General features: G+C 41.8%; 1 protein-coding gene across 1 annotated transcript in view; it reads left to right on the forward strand.

The window, feature by feature from the left end:
- Positions 1-3,628: 3,628 nt before the first annotated feature.
- Positions 3,629-16,919, forward strand: part of LOC136480399 (cycloartenol synthase-like) — a 43,511-nt gene continuing 30,220 nt past the window's right edge. The window contains exons 1-5 of the mRNA XM_066477953.1: positions 3,629-3,826; positions 5,533-5,718; positions 9,196-9,285; positions 9,385-9,579; positions 9,680-9,764. Of these exons, the coding sequence (XP_066334050.1) occupies positions 3,629-3,826; positions 5,533-5,718; positions 9,196-9,285; positions 9,385-9,579; positions 9,680-9,764 (754 nt within the window). The remainder of the gene's footprint in view (positions 3,827-5,532; positions 5,719-9,195; positions 9,286-9,384; positions 9,580-9,679; positions 9,765-16,919) is intronic.

A 16,919-nucleotide genomic window follows, 5' to 3' on the forward strand; every position in this document is an offset into this window, starting at 1 on the left:
TAGATAGATAGATAGACAGATAGACATACAGATAGATAGAAATAGACACAAAGATAGATAGATACACATAGACAGATAGAAAGACAGACAAACAAACAAATAGATAGATAGATAGATAGATAGATAGATAGACAAACAGATAGATAGATAGACAGACAGACAGATAGATAGACAGAAAGAAATGAAAAAATGTTGGTAGATAGATAGATAGATAGATAGACAGATAGATAGATAGACAGACAGATAGATAGAAATAGACACAAAGATAGATAGATACACTACTACAGAATGGACTTGTTGTCCCGGGCGGTAACGGCCTTTAGTCCTGGTTACCGCGCCGGGACAACGATCCCAGGACTAAAGGTGGAACCTTCAGTCCTGGGTCATCGAGCCGGGACTAAAGAGGGACCTTTAGTCCCGGTTGGTGTTACCAACTAGGACTAAAGGCCCTCCAGCCGAGCAAACGTGGCCGCACCCTTTAGTCCCGGTTGGTAACCCAAACCGGGACTAAAGGTTCCTTTTTTTTGTTTAATTTGTTTTCAGTTCAGTTACACGTATTTGTTTAATATATAATATGTTTTTATGTACGTATTCTACGCTGCTAATATAAATACGCGCACGCATATAATTACATCTAATTCTCATCTCGAGCATTATTATATTCGAATAAAGTATGAACCTATATATATTATAGATATATATATATGTATATATACAACACTTTCATAATCTTGTTCTAAAAAATAACGATATCAATAAATATTTAATTTACATCATTTATTTCTTAGGATCAAAGTAGAACTCGCCGTTGGGATTTAGCACTTTTTCTAGAAGATATCCTGCTATTGACTCTTGAACTGCTTTCAGATGGTCTTTTTGCATGACCCTTCGTTTCAACCATTCAGTCTTGTATTTGAAATAAAAGGAAAAGTATTAATACATATATATATATTCATTTAAAAATAAATAAAAAATTGATATATACGTACTCTGAGGACATCTTTAGGAGTTCTTCTTATGTGCGCAGTGATAAATTCATAAACGTAGTATCCACACAAGTTATTACCTGGTTCCTGCCGCAAACACCACTGTACGAGAAGAAGATTATTCTCATCATCTCACATGTAAATTGAAGTACGATATAGTAATTAAACACGTGGGGAAGTGTATATAGTACAACTTACTGGTATTTCAACTACATTAAGTGGTGCCTTGCAATCCTTGCGATGTTGCCGAATAAACTCTTTCCAAGCCCTGTGCGACCAATAATGTACGATCATTAATAAATTATGGCAAAGTCTATTCAATAATAGTTGTGCGCGAGAGATCGAAATTACCCTTGGATAATGTCTATCATATCTTGGTATAGTGCCCGCTCTTTTCTCAACGAGTCAAAGAACATGTTGGCCGAGCTGAACACGGTCCGCAAGTTCAACTAGTACGGATTTTCTATAATTTTCTAACTATTTACTAAGTTTTTCATTTCATGGAAAATTTAATTCTAAAAAAAAGGCATGATTTCTAAGTAGTTCATTTCATGGAAAAAATAATTCTAAGTGACCTGCTCGATATCGGCGAGCTCGTGGACGTTTAGGTTGCCGAGGATAGTAACATTTGTAGATGACATTTGTAGGTCTGAAGTTATCAAATATCCATCAAATTATAGCTTAAAAACATGTTTCAATAAATAACCATCCGTACTAGTTGACCTTGCTTACATGATCAACTTAGCGAGCATTTCTCCACCGGACGGCACCGTACTTGCCCAAGGAAGAGCTCCGATTCTACGAGAAAGGGAACACGGTCTTCCACGACCGTTGCCGCTCTCCCTCGTAGAATCAAAGCTCCTCCTTGATGTCTGTTACCGCTCAGCAGAGAACATGCTCGCCGACCTGAACACGGTCCGCAAGTTCAACTAGTACGGATTTTCTACAATTTTCTAACTATTTTCTAAGTTTTTCATTTCATGGAAAATTTAATTCTAAAAAATAAAAGGCATGATTTCTAAGTATTTCATTTCATGGAAAAAATAATTCTAAGTGACCTGCTCGATATCGGCGAGCTCGTGGGCGTTTAGGTTGCCGAGGATAGTAACATTTGTAGATGACATTTGTAGGTCTGAAGTTATCAAATATCCATCAAATTATAGCTCAAAAACATATTTCTATAAATAACCATCCGTACTAGTTGACCTTGCTTACGTGATCATCTCGGCGAGCATTTCTCCACCGGACGGCACCGTACTTGCCAAGGAAGAGCTCCGATTCTACGAGAAAGGGAACACAGTCTTCCACGACCGTTGCTGCTCTCTCTTGTAGAATCAAAGCTCCTCCTTGACGTCCGTTACCGCTCGGCAGAGAACAAGCTTGCCGAGCTGAACACGGTCCGCAAGTTCAACTAGTACGAATTTTCTACAATTTTCTAACAATTTTCTAAGTTTACATATAAAATTATAATAAAGTTCCACATATAAAGTTACACATGCATCTACATCGCAAAATGAGATAAGCTACTGATAAAACATAAGAGGATTAAGTTTGTTACCTCCAAAATCGAAGAGCAACACCAATGGAGGGGGAGAGAGCAAGAACAACAGCAAGCTGAAGAACAGAGGCAGTGAGTTTGAATGGAATGGCTCGGGCTCGGGGAGGAAGAAATGAGCTGAATTATAGGCCGGGATTATTAGTCTCAGTTAGGAGTCCAAACCGGGACTAAAGATTAATCTTTATTCCCGGGGCATCACCCAAATCGGGACTAAAAGCTTTAGTCCCGGTTGGTAATACCAGCCGGGACTAAAGATCCCTGCCCCGCGGACGACCGTTGGACAGGGACCTTTAGTCCCGGGGGCAAAAAATGCCGAGGCTAATGCCAAATTGGGACATCGTTCTAAAGTTTGTTCTCTAGTACACATAGACAGACAGAAAGGTAGACAGACAGACAAATAGATAGATAGATAGATAGATAGATAGATAGATAGATAGATAGACAGATAGACAGAGACAGACAGACAGGGAGGGACAGATAGATGGATAGAGAGATAGACAGACAAAGAGAGAGAGAGAGACAAACAGACAGACATGTAGAGACAGAGACAGACAGACAGACAGATAGATAGATAGATAGAGACAGAGAGAAAGAGATAGAAAGACGGATAGACGGGTAGGAAGATAGACAAATAGAGAGATAGAGAGAGAGACGGATAGATAGATAGACGGATAGACAGATGGACGGACGGAGAGACAGACAAACAGCAGACAGACAGACAGATATATAGATAGATAGATACCTGTTCCACAGTAGTTATCATCAGAGTGTCCTTTATAAGATGCTTAGCATAGCATGGGTATAGCTCCCCGTCGGTGGACGCCAAACCCTAGTGATCCATCCTTGTTGCGTATCGTCCTTCCTGTTTTGGCTCAGATCACGTACGTACGTCAGGTGAGCCTACATACCCATTGTAAATTCGACTCTAAACTAGCCACAGAAATTTTTTAGGAATGATTCTAAACTAAATCCATTCACTTGCATTTTTCTTGTTTCCTCACTCTCTCTCTTGAATAATCTTGCATCAATTTCTCTCTTGGTTTGGTTATATTGCATGCCCCCTTTGCACGCATAGCATAGTCACATGTGGAAGTTGAAGGTGGCGGAGGGCGGTAGCCCCTTGCTGCGGTCGACAAACGGCTTCGTCGGGCGGACCGTGTGGGAATTCGACCTTGACTTCGGCACGCCGGAGCAGCGCGCCGAGGTGGAAAAGGCGCGCCGAGAGTTCTCCAACCACCGCTTCCAGCGCAAGCATTCCGCCGATGTCCTCATGCGCATGCAGGTCTGTGTATGCGTCGTGTATACCGTACCATACGTGTTGTTGTTAGAACACGGACACAACATGTTAGTATATAATAAAATACAAAATAAAATTAAAAATAAAAGATATGATAAATACTATAGTTTCACCTTAACACGTGAATACAAAAAATATAAGAACTAAAATGGTCAAAAAGTTGAAAAGCAAGTATAGAACAAAACAAGAGTTCATACAACTTAACCTCAGGTTTCAAATATACCTATGAAGGTGGAATACAAAGAATGATGAATGTATATCGTAATATTACAAAAAGGATTAATGGGTACAAATGGCAACAGAGAGAGAGAGAAAGAAATAGATTCTAGCCAACAAAGAAATTAATTACCCCCTCCGTTCCAAATTATAAGTCATTCCAATATTCAAAACATCTCAAGTTTGACCAAAATTATAGAGAGAATTATAAAGATTTATGACATCAAATAGGTATATACTATGAACATATAACTAATTAAGAATCTAATGATACTTATTTGGTATCATAAATATTATTATTTTATTAAATAAATTGTTATAGTGCTCAGTGGATACTGGTCCGGCTCGCTATATCACAAGCTGGGGCCCCTCGGGCCTAGGTCCACCGGAGCCCATAACATACCAAAATCTTGGGCCTAACTCAACCCAAAAGACTAGCCTAATAGGTAAGGGCTGCCCCGCCATATATGTTGTGCTCCCCCAACATCAATTAGCGATGTATGACTAAACCTAACAATCTCTCCCATCACACATCGGGCCCAACTCTTCACATCACACAACCCCGTGCGATTTCTGAAAGACATTCTCCAGGCCCCGAGTCCAACGCTCCATGTCACATACAACCTGTGTGACCTCCGAGACGTTAATGGGCTCCCCCGTTACCATGTGACGCTTGAGATTTTCTAGGTTTTTTTTGACCATGAGCTCTGATACAACTTGTTAGAGTGCGCAACAGATGTGGCCTAGCTCGCTATATCATGAGTCGGCGCCCCTCGGGCCCAGGTCCACCAGAGCCCAGAACATACCAAGGCCTTGGGCCTAACTCAACCCAAAAGACTAGCCTAATAGGTAAGGGCTGCCCCACCTTATATGTTGTTCTCCCCCAACATTACCGATGTGAGACTAAACTTAACAATCTCCCCCGTCACACATCGGGCCCAACTCTTCACATCACACAACCCCATGCGATCTCTAGATCAAGACGTTCTCCAGGCCTCTAGTCCAACGCTCCATGTCACACACAACCCGTGTGACCTCCGAGACATTAACGGAATCTCCCGTCACCATGTGACCCTGACATTTTTTTGTTTTTTCGACCATGGGCTCTGATTGTTAGAGTGTGCAATGGATCTGGCCCAACTTGCTATACCCATGAGCCGGCACCCCTCGTGTCTAGGTCTACCGAAGCTCACAACATACAAAGGCCTTGGGCCTAACTCAACCCAAAATACTAGCCTAATAGATGAGGGCTTCCCTAAATTATATGTTGTGCTCCTCCAACATCAATTACCGATGTGGGGCTAAATCTAACATAAATTTGGTCAAACATGAGATGCCTTGACTCTCCAAAAAAGTTGGAATGACTTATAGTTTAGAATGCAGGAAGTATTTATTACTACTCTCACTCTCAGAGTTCCTTTTGCATGTATATACTTAGACCGACATATATTGCTCACATCTGTTCCCTTGTCCAGTACGCAAAAGCCAAGCCTCTTCATATGGACCTTCCTGCTGTCAACCTGGGGGACAATCAAGACATTACAGAGGAAGCTGTGTTGACCTCCTTGAAACGGGCTATCAGTCGCCTCTCTACTCTCCAGGCAAATGATGGACACTGGCCTGGCGATTGTGGTGGTCCTCTGTTCCTTTTGCCAGGCTTGGTACTTGCTCCCCTACAACTTGATCATTGTAAAATTTTGTAACACCCGGTTTTAAGGACAAAGTCGAATGCACACCATATATGAGCCCTGGTAATCAAACCTCACATATAGCTACAAATGAAGGGGCAGTATCAATTCACAATGCTTAATATATAGCGAACTTAGCAAAAGAGATAACCTTAGAAAGCAATCAACAGATAGATAACTCTGATCTCCGGGTGCAGACTTCACTCCACTGGATCCAACTGACTGGTTGATCACAAGCCTAACTCCTTCAGACTCCAGCAGCCTGAGGTGTGGGGGAAATTGCAAGGGTGAGTCCATGTCGAACTCAGCAAATATAGCAACAAGGTAGTGCATTCCATAGCCACATGATCAAGTATAATTGAATAATAAACAGCTCAAAACAACTCAGTTAAGCATAATTAAACAAGTGCTCATCTTTGGCATAAGAATCCCTTGGCCGCTCATGACCGTGAGCACGGCTGATATATCAGTTTATTAAACTCTGCGCAGAGGTGTACACTTTCACTGTGAGCCATGATTTCCAATGTATGGGTTTGCAAGGTCCAAACACCGGAAATCATATAAAGCTGCTTAGAAGTTCGTCTAACCGGGAAGGGCCGCAGGGTCATCGGATATAGGAACCCCCCTTCCATTAAAAGGCCGCTTCCATAGCAAGGCACAACAGGACAGAGGCTGTCCTATACCCAACTCGCAGTATCCTCTAAGCCTGCTAGAAAAGGTCTCCCAAGCAACTAGAGCCAGAGCCATATAGCCCTCACAGCTGTACTGTAAGTCCCGGATGATCACTTACAAATGAGACCTTGTGAAGAGGGAATTTAACCCTCCTGTTGTTGCTAACAAGTCATCTTTTATGTTTGTAGCATATTCATTAATCAAGTTTCAAGATCATGGTCACAGAAAGAAAACCCAAACTATACTTGCCTTAAACACCGATCCCTCGGTAAGCTTTAATCTTCAACGTTTTCTTCTTCTTCTTCTTGATCTCCAACTTCTTATAGATCACCAACGCAAAACTCACCGACTGGACAAGACCGAAAAGCACCACACAAGCATCCGAACAAGCATGCATAGCAAACATACTAGATTAGAACAATACACCAATCCATGAAAAGATTCGAAATCTAATCTACGCATTGCTACGATCACGCACACGCGAAAGGTACACTAATCGGAGCTACGGTAAAACAGAAACATCTATCGAAGGATTTACGTTGGAAAGAAAACTATATGCTTTATCTATTTTAATGATCATAAAACATGTATAAGATATCTCAGGGGAATATCTAAAATTGAGTTAAGTCATTTTATACTTGAGTTATTAGATTTAGAAAACTAAGATAAATTAATCATATCTTAATTATAAATATCTTGATATCATTTATGCAAATTAAATTGAAATATAATAACAAATGAGAGTATATATTCAAAACATATATAGCACGTAAAAGCCCTTGCATTTATTATCTTTTAAAAGGAAAACCAAAATGATGTAAGCATTACATCAGTTTAGGATTTGTCAATGGAATAATTAATAATGTATTAAGGAGCGGCTGTGCATGTATTATTTAATCAAAATAAACTTTAACTTTGAAAAAGTAAAATGCACGTGAGAGCATCTAACAAGTTTAATATATGCAAGGTGTGTTTAAACTAATCAAACTATAATTTAGGAATACATTTATATTAATAATTAATCATATGAATATCATTTATTAAATACTGAAGTGTAACATATATATATATATATATATATATATATTGCTTTTAAGTTAGAAAACTAATTGATTGTAGGTTAATCAGATTAACATTTAACTTATAAATTTCCAAGACGTGAGACATGTTAAACATCGCTACTAACATGTATCACACACTGCGATAAAACTCGTGCAATCGAATAGAAATCAAAAACCTAAATCGACTTTAATTAATCAGCGATTAATTAATTATGGACATAATTAATATTTTAATAAAATAAATTAATAAACATGTGATCTGAAAACTAATAACGCTACTGCGTAGATCTCGACGACACGAAACTAACGCAACTGGAACGGACTGAAACGGGATTAAAACGATTAAACTGCAGGGAATAAATAGCGGATGGCAAAATCGTAAATAAATCGTCTTCTACCTTGGTTCAGCACGTACAGAACGTACGTGGTTCTGGCCATGAAGATGGCATGCTGCTGCTCATGCGCTGGGCGGGGAGAGAGGGGCCTCGGCTGGGGCTTGCTGGCCGGCCGGCGGAGGCGCAGTCCCGCCCGCAGGGCCGAGCAGGGGCCGCACGGGATGGCGCCCAGGCGGCCGTAGTAGGCGGCGGCGGCTGCCTGGCTGTGCTCGCGAGCAGGGGCGCGGGACAGGGCGGCGTGGGGCCACGGCCAGGGGCGGCGGCGTGGGAACGGGGCCGGGACGCTGGGAGGCGCGGCCAAGGCCGAGTCGGCCGGAAGCTCGAGAACCGAACGAGCAGCCATGGAGTTCGCCGGAAAATAGAAAACGAAGTTAGGGAAAGCATCAAACGGACATGGATTCGAGAAACGGAAGGCACGACGGCGTAGAGGACGAAGAGAGCAACCTCGTGGTGGTGGTGGTTTTCGCCGGAGACGTCCGAGGTCGCCGGAAAAGCTCGACGAAGGTTCGCCGGAAACCTAGCTGTGGAGAACTTCGGCGTCCGATCTGCGGGGCTACGAGTGGCGGCTCGAAAAACGGGGTGTACTTCTGGAATCCTCGCGTTGAGGGCTACGCCGGCATATATATAGTGTAGGGTTTTGAGGTCGGTGGAAAAACAAGATATTTTATTATTTTCGGATTTAATTAATTCCGAGATTAAAATAATTCCAGAAAAGTCCAGAATTGATTTTTAGCCCACGAAAAATACTCCGATGGCTCCAAAAATTCTAGGAAAATTCTCGAATACACTTTTGAACATAATGAACCCAAATAAAGTTTTTAGAGCTCACGAAAAGATTGTTGCAAATATTAAGGAAAAATATTAAGCCCAAGGAAAAGGGAATTTAATTCCAGAAAAGGTCGGAAAATTTTCCGGAGAGAAAGAAACATCGCTCTATCATATTTCAAAACCATTTGCACTCATAAACACCAAATGCAACCAGCATGAATGCACAATCCCGCATGTTGCTACTCCTATGATGAATTTTAATTTTAAAAAAAAATATTACTTTTCCTATATTTCATGAGCACAAAAACCGATAACCAGTATTTTAACTCTATTTTCAAAAGTGTAAAATTTTAGGGTGTTACAAATTTTGTGATCAGTGTAAATGAAGACGTCAGACGCACACACACCTAGCAGTTTTGGTGACCAACACCACTAGAACATATGGGACCTGACAGCTGGCTATCATCGTTCTTTTTTATTTACAATTTGTACAATATGTTTTGCATTCGTTCTTTGGTTACAAGAAAGTTACTGACTACATTATATTGTATTAGATTATAATGTTGTATGTGACTGGAGCGTTGAACGTTGTTTTATCTTCGGAACATCAGAGGGAGATGCGCCGGTATCTCTATAATCATCAGGCAAGCTTACTTTACTTTATTGATTAACAAGGAAATTAAATCATGTTGTGGCCAAAAGAAATTTCACTAATTTTATTTAATTTGCAAGTGCAATTGTAGAATGAAGACGGAGGGTGGGGGTTGCACATTGAGGGCCCCAGCACAATGTTTGGCACAACCTTGAACTATGTTTCTCTGAGATTGATTGGCGAGGGCCCAAACAGTGGAGATGGAGCTATGGAGAAAGGCCGAAATTGGATCTTGGAGCGCGGAGGAGCAACATATACAACATCATGGGGCAAGTTTTGGCTAACGGTATGATTAGGAGATTTCTGTGTTCACAGTGGCAGTCTTGTTTTTATTCTTGTCTCACAGCCTAATTGATGGTTGTATCTCCCTTAATGAAACTTTTAAGGTACTTGGAGTATACGATTGGTCTGGTAACAACCCACTGCCACCAGAAATGTGGCTGTTGCCATATAACCTGCCTTTTCACCCAGGTTTCGACTTCTGCCTTTTTCACGGAAACAACTAATATTGAAATTATTATCTCCACAGTTGTTTGCAATTATTTAAGATATTAATCTTGAACTATTGTCTGGGTCAATAAGCCATGGCACTATGATTTCTATTTGGGAAGGACTATTGCCCTAGTTCTTCTGTTGAACCATCTAATAAGATATTATCTTTGACTATTATTGTTCCGAACCATATAAAGTAAGGTTTTAGCTCAAAAACTCCAACCGTATAGCTTATCTTAGATTCATGGCTTCATGAGTTACTGTTATATTGTTTTCATATGGAAATCACATTAAATGGTATATTTGTGAGCTTGAAAGGCCAGGGGCTGGATGGTGAAAGAAAGTTGGTTAGGGATCTTTTTTCCAACACCAAACACATTTAACTTATCACCCAAAAACCAAATGTACAAGTACAAACATTGTTTCCAATTTTGCAACAAAAATAATACCAATATTGATTTTTTATTTAAAAAAAATGAAAAACAAATCAATAATAAAATCCCCAGGTTGCTATATATAAATACATGTTATCCAAAAAATCTATTATGTACTATCTACTATGTACTATGTCTAAATAAGAGCCCCCACTAACAGATTTCTCTGCAATTTCGTAATGCCATGCCATTCGAGGCTCCCATAACCATAAATCCGTATGTTGCAGCCCAACCATCCCCTCCCATCTATGTTAACAGCTCAGGCGGCAGCGCCGACTCTCCGTTTGCAAAACCCTGCGAACTGAACAGTCATGGTGTCACTGGTCTACCTCCATCATATTTCCCTGCCGACTGGCTGCCCCTATTAAATTTGAATGGTCTCTTGCAATTCTCTTATTTTTTACTTCCTATTTTGGGTCTGTTTGGATCTCATGGCAAAACTTTAGTCCTACACTTTTCACTACCCTAGATCTGGACATCACTGTCAGTTCAAAAACCCCCTTCACTGTCGGATTTTGAACCGACAGTGGCATACCGGCAGTGGCATTCATATTTTGGGTCTATTTCACTACTACAGAAATGAGATCTAGTCCCGGTTGGAAACTAGCTCTACTCCCGGTTTCCCAACCGGGACTAGCAATCCGGGGCTAAAGGTGTTGTTCTTTAGTCCCAATTTGCCACAACCGGGACTATCGAACCCAAGACCTCATGCACTGCCTCGCGCGTAGCTTACCACCCCACCTACACAACACATCTAACAATGGATGGGATGCTTTCCTTTTGAACTAACCCATCCGGGGACCTTTAGTCCCGGTTGGTGTTATCAACCGGGACTAAAGGGTCTACATTTAGTCTAGGTTGGTATTACCAACCAGGACTAAAGGTTGGAGGACTATTAGTCCCGGTTTAGCCGTTGGGCAGGGATGTTTAGTCTCGATTGGAGACACCAACCGGGACTAAAGCCTCTCTAGTCCCGGGGGCAAAAAATACCGAGGCTAATGCGAAATTGGGACATCGTTCTAAAGTCTGTTCTCTAGTAGTGTTTGAATCTCATGGCAAAACTTTAGTCCTACACTTTTCACTACCCTAGATCTGGACATCACTGTCGGTTCAAAAACCCCCTTCACTACTGGATTTTAAACCGACAGTGGCATACCGGCAGTGATGGGGGGTTGATACTGTCAGTTCTTAAAAACCGACACTGATCTATAGGAAACAGTGTCGGTTTCTGGCTCCACCCGACAGTGTCTAGTTGAACAACACTGCTGGTTTGTAGTCTAACAGCCTTTGGTGGTTATATTTCTTGCGCTGTTGTTCAAAAAAGATGATATCCAAAGAGGAACAGTAAATCATTTTGTTTAATTATTAACAGACATAAATGAAATGGGGATTATACACATCAACTTATCGGCTTCTTCCTATTTCCCGTCGATGTAGCGAAGCATTGCCCACATTACATAAAACCCGCATTCATTGTCTCCCGCCGGCTGTGATAGGTACTTCCCCTCCATTTCGATAACCTTGAATGGGACCGACGTCCCACTGATATGTCTTCTTTAGACACTGAGCAACATTAAAGGGAGAAACATTAGAAAGCGGTATGTGTGATTAGAAAATAATATGTTATTAGGATCGCTTACTAATTCAGCACTGCCACCAGTGCATCCAAATGATAAAATGGTTTTTTCTTCGAGTCCCACACCTCGATCAGATTTTTGGCAAGATTGACACAAATGAAGACGAAATGGTTGCTACAATCACAGAATCCTAATTATCGAATAATCTTAATGAAAAAGAAGCATAAAATTAAAAGCCGAGAACACATACTCGCAGTTGTAGGCTAGAAGTATGTGTGTTTTCTTCTTCATCGTGAACTCGTCGAAAACAACAATAAATCTCTATTTTAGGTCTTCCACATCACATCCATAGAGGCCTAGACATGTCCTCTCATTGACTCGCAAGGGGTCCAAGAAGCCTATGTAATCCCATTTGCTTTTTAGAATGCAAAATTTTGCTATACACCTACATAAAATCATGGGAAGTGCTCAAAAGTTAACAATTTGTCTCGAGAGAGTAGTTAATTGTAATATCGTGCGTGTAGGGTACTTACATAGTCAACAACGTCAACATTTGAACATCGAGAGAGCGTTTTTGGTATAGCTGGAACAAGCACTTCTCTTCTTCAGGATAATGGAAAACATGTGGCGAACGGATAATAACCTCAAACCAAAGTCGTCCGTCTCTGTTGCTTGAGCCATGTAATATTCATGCAACTAGCGTATATATGTTGTCAAATTTTTATACTCGTCATCGGGAACCAAAAGATTGCCCCTTTCATACTTCATTGCCGGTGTTCCCGTCCCTTGTACATCATAATAGATGTTCACGGTCTCTTCCAAGGTTAATCCTGGGTTGTGTTCGACGTACTTCTGTATGTTCCTTAAATCTTTATTGTGTATTTCTTCGTCTCTTGTTGTAGCGTATTTATTCTGTGTTTGCCTTTCGAATTCAGACTTCAACAAATATGAAGGCAGTGAGGCACAGAGATTGAAGAAACTAACACAATCTTCCTTCGAGATGTGTGCTGTAAATTTTTCTTTCATCAAGGTGGTAACGCTGCCACTGAATGACCTTTTTCTTTTCTGTTGGTCCACTTTGGGAGCATTAGCGACCGAATCGAAGGACCTTTTCTGCGACTGTGAGGATGTCCTTGATCTTGTTTTGGGCTGAGGTGGTGGAGGAGGAGGAGGATGACGACGAGAATTCTATTTTCCTGACACTGATGAAGATGGAGGAGGAGGGGGAGGAGGAGGAGGAGTCTCTTTTCTCGGGGCTGATGAAGATGGAGTCAGATGAGGAGGAATAGAAGGAGACCTCTGTCTTCTCAGGGGTGATGGCTCCGGATGAGGAGGGGAGTGATCTCTGTTGGGAGATGGTGAGTGATCATCATGGGTGGGCGAAGACTCGCAGTCGTCCTCATCATCAGAGGACAATTGATGGTCAAGCTTAATGAAGCACTTGCGCCAGGCCACTTGAGAGCCCTTGTTTTGACAAAGTTTTGGCCCGTCTTTCGCTATGGGGTAATCAATGGGTATCTTATTAAACTTCTTATCAAGTACTCTGTCAATGGTGACGTGAGCGTACCCTAGTGGAATTGGGTGGCCATTAATTGTCCCGTCTCCCGCAGGCCAGGCCTGGCCAAGCACCACCTTGTCCTTTGTCCATTCTTGATGGATGTACAACTTGACATTGATGGGTTCAGTGATGCCATCCACTGGATGAGGCACATTCGCCTCTTCTTCGTCGAGTGGGGTCGATCCGCAGCTGCTACGACCCCTAAACTATGGGCTAAAGGCAGTAGGAGTAGGGTTTTGTGGTACTCCTGACCTCTTGGACAATAAAATTTGCTCGACTAACGCTTCAACAGTCGCCTCGATCCGTGCTTCCATTCTATCTTCCATCTTTTTTAGTTGCCTTATATACTCTGCCTCCTATTCCGCTCTACCCCTCGAGCGGCTCCGGTAAGTGTTAGATTCTTGGGGGAATGCTAGTTTCCAAGGAACAACACCGGTTCCTCTAGTGCGACCAGGGTGCTCCTTGGTTCTGAGTGCTTGGGTGAGCACGTCTTTCTCCCTATTAGAAGTGCGAGTCCCTTGCCTCACCTCCTCAGTTACCTGGGAGATCTTCTAGATGAGTTCGCTCATGGGTTCATTTGTGGAGCTAAAGCTCTCATCCTCGGCATGCCATACATTCCTCCCCATATAGTATAACACTGATCTGGGCTCCCAATCGGCTGTCTCAACCTGAACGCCTTCCTTAGCAAGACTATCCATCTTTTGAAGTTCTGCTTCAAATTCTGGCATCTTTTTGGCGTAGCCACGAGAGCCGAGATGATGAGGATTCGTCGCTTTCTACGAGTTCTCCTTATTCTTCCTGCTCAGTGCTAAATACTCCTCGGATAACCTGTATTCCTTGAAATGCTGCCAGAAGTCCTTCTGCTTGCTAAACTGTCCACCATTGAAATCTGGCTCTTTATTTTGGAGGACAAAATTCTTGTACAATGTCCCCTTGAAATTCTTGAAGCATGTCCCCATGATTTCTTTTGGTTTTTTCTTGACTAACTCCCTGTCATACTCGGTTGGGAAAGTGAAATACTCTAGGATCTTGACATCCCATATGTAATCCTTCTCACTTTCGAAAACCCTCCACGGGTCATCATCTTTCCCAATCCACTTCATGTACCTAATCAGGATGAAGTCCCTAACAAGTAACTCGAGGATAGTCTTGTATTTGGTCAAAGCTATAGGCGGTGAGAGTGGATCCTCGAATTCATCGAACTTAGTAATGTGCCAGTGTGCATTCCTACCAACAGGAATGTTTGACATGCCTCGCTTGGATCTGGACTTCCTGCTACCCGAACCCTCTGGCTTCTCGGCCGGTGGAGGCTCCTGCTAGAGACACCAAGTAAGCTATGACCCTCTCAATTAATTAGCATGTGTGGCTACATAGTCACATGATACCAAAGTTACCTGGCCATCTTGGTCATTTTGACCCAAATCGAGTAGGTCGGATGGGGTCCATGGCTGCTCATTCTCACTGACCTGATTGACACTGTCACCGTTTGTCGGATCATGCGGCTCTCCCGTCCCAGCGATATCAGCCGCTTCTTGTTGCCGATCTGTTCTTTGGCGATGGAGTAACAAGCGACGATGAGTCATGGCTGTGACACGATCATGGTTAGTTTTGGCCGTGGACAACTACTAATAGCATATGTTCATATATATATATATAATATGTTTAATGCAAAGTCTAATAATGAGTCCACATACAACAAAGTCAAATAATAGCATATGTTCACCTAGAACAAATTCATTGTTTGATTGACCACAAACAACAAAGTCCACCTACTGTTCTACGAAACTAAGCCTACATCAACTTCCAAATAAGAAAAGCGATGACCATAGCCATAAATAAAAGCATGACATCTTCCCAAGACCAAGGAGCATTTCTCCTAATCTTCACATCTCTAGCGGGTGGCTTCTCTTCGATCTCCAGTGCCAGCGGATGTCCATGGTTTGCATTCATTGGACCATAGTAGGCCGGTTGCCCAAGGTTTGCAAGGTAGGCCAGATGACTATAGTAGGCCCTCAAAGCTTCAGCTTCTGTGTTGTATTTTTTGTGTAAACTATCAGGGTAGCGATTGACCTGAGCATAGCAATCTTCCTAGGTTTGATAAATCCTAGACACGTGACCAACATGCACTACATACCATGACATGGTTGCCTATACATTTAAGTAAATTAGGTTGTCATTCAAACATGATGTATTCTTATACAATTTAATATATTTACGAATAACACACAACCATTGCATAGATAGGAGTGTTTGGAAAATAGCTATTCACGTGCCTTAGTAATAGTTGTTAGATGTAGGAAAGATATAAAGAATATTTTTTATTTGTTAAAAACCAAATGTTGATTTAGAAAGCTAGTTTAAGACTTTTGGATATACTCCTAGAGATGTCTCAGAGTCTTCAGTCTCACTATAAATCCCCCAACCATCGGCGCGAGGTTCTTTCACAAGTATCAGTGCAGGTAAGCATCTTTCCAAATTAGTGATACTTTGATCTGAAACTTACATGGTTGGTAGGGGCAAATATGCATCTCATACTATCCTAGGAAAGTGACATGCAAAAACTCATAATAAGATAGGATTGTTGGAAAATATTCCTAGTTTAATGCACAAGGCTACATAACTATGTATTACTTGTAATCTTCCATAAGTTAATAATTATGCATCTTTATGCTGCTAGTATGGAGAATTCCATGACAAGTTTGGACATATATTAGTTCAATAGGTCTAAACTATATATACTCCATCCTCACATCCAAAAACATTGAGCATTGGTGGCACAGTTCCAAAAACATTGAGTATTCGCCTGATGGGAGCGCAGATGCAATTGAAAGCTACGAGGTGAGGCCAGCCATTAGTTTCACATATGTATCCAGCCAAGCTCCAATGATGCACAAGATGGTTTCATAGAGAAAACATAAATTTGTTTCACAGAGAAAATGCAAGTACTCCGAAAACAAACTACCATTAACGTTCAGAGAGCAATTTCTATCAAGTATTACGAGTCCCTGCTATGTTTTATCCTGGTAACAAAAAATAAAATTATGCTTTTGTTCTTATCAGTATACTGATGAATAGAGCTGAGCAACATGCTACTAAGTAACAATATACTACTTACTAGCAATGTGTCCAGAAACACAAAGAAACAGATAGCACACACTGTGTGGCAAACCTAGGTTCTAGCATTCACAGCTGCATGATCAAACTGTATGACAGCACACACTACATGACAAAACTGATTCAAGTAAGCAGCTGTGGGATATTTCATCAGACACGTAGCGGGCAGTGAGCCACGCACTCACCGTGGGGGTGGAAAAGCAGCTGTCCGCGCGCTCCTGAAGGCCTCGGCAATGGGATGGATAGCGCGGTGCTCTGGACAGTGCGGTGCTCTGGCTTGGGGCGGTGGACGGCGTGGGGCGGTGCTCCGGCGTGGGGTGGTGCTCTGGCATGGGGTAGTGCTCCAACGGCACAGGGGGAGGGGTTGGCACGGGGTTGAAATGAATTGGGATAATTTCAACCCGCGCCACTTTTATAGCAGTAGCTCATCACTGCCGGTTTTGCTTGTAAA

This window comes from Miscanthus floridulus, chromosome 9 (genome assembly GCF_019320115.1).
Source record: "Miscanthus floridulus cultivar M001 chromosome 9, ASM1932011v1, whole genome shotgun sequence".
NCBI lineage: Eukaryota > Viridiplantae > Streptophyta > Magnoliopsida > Poales > Poaceae > Miscanthus > Miscanthus floridulus.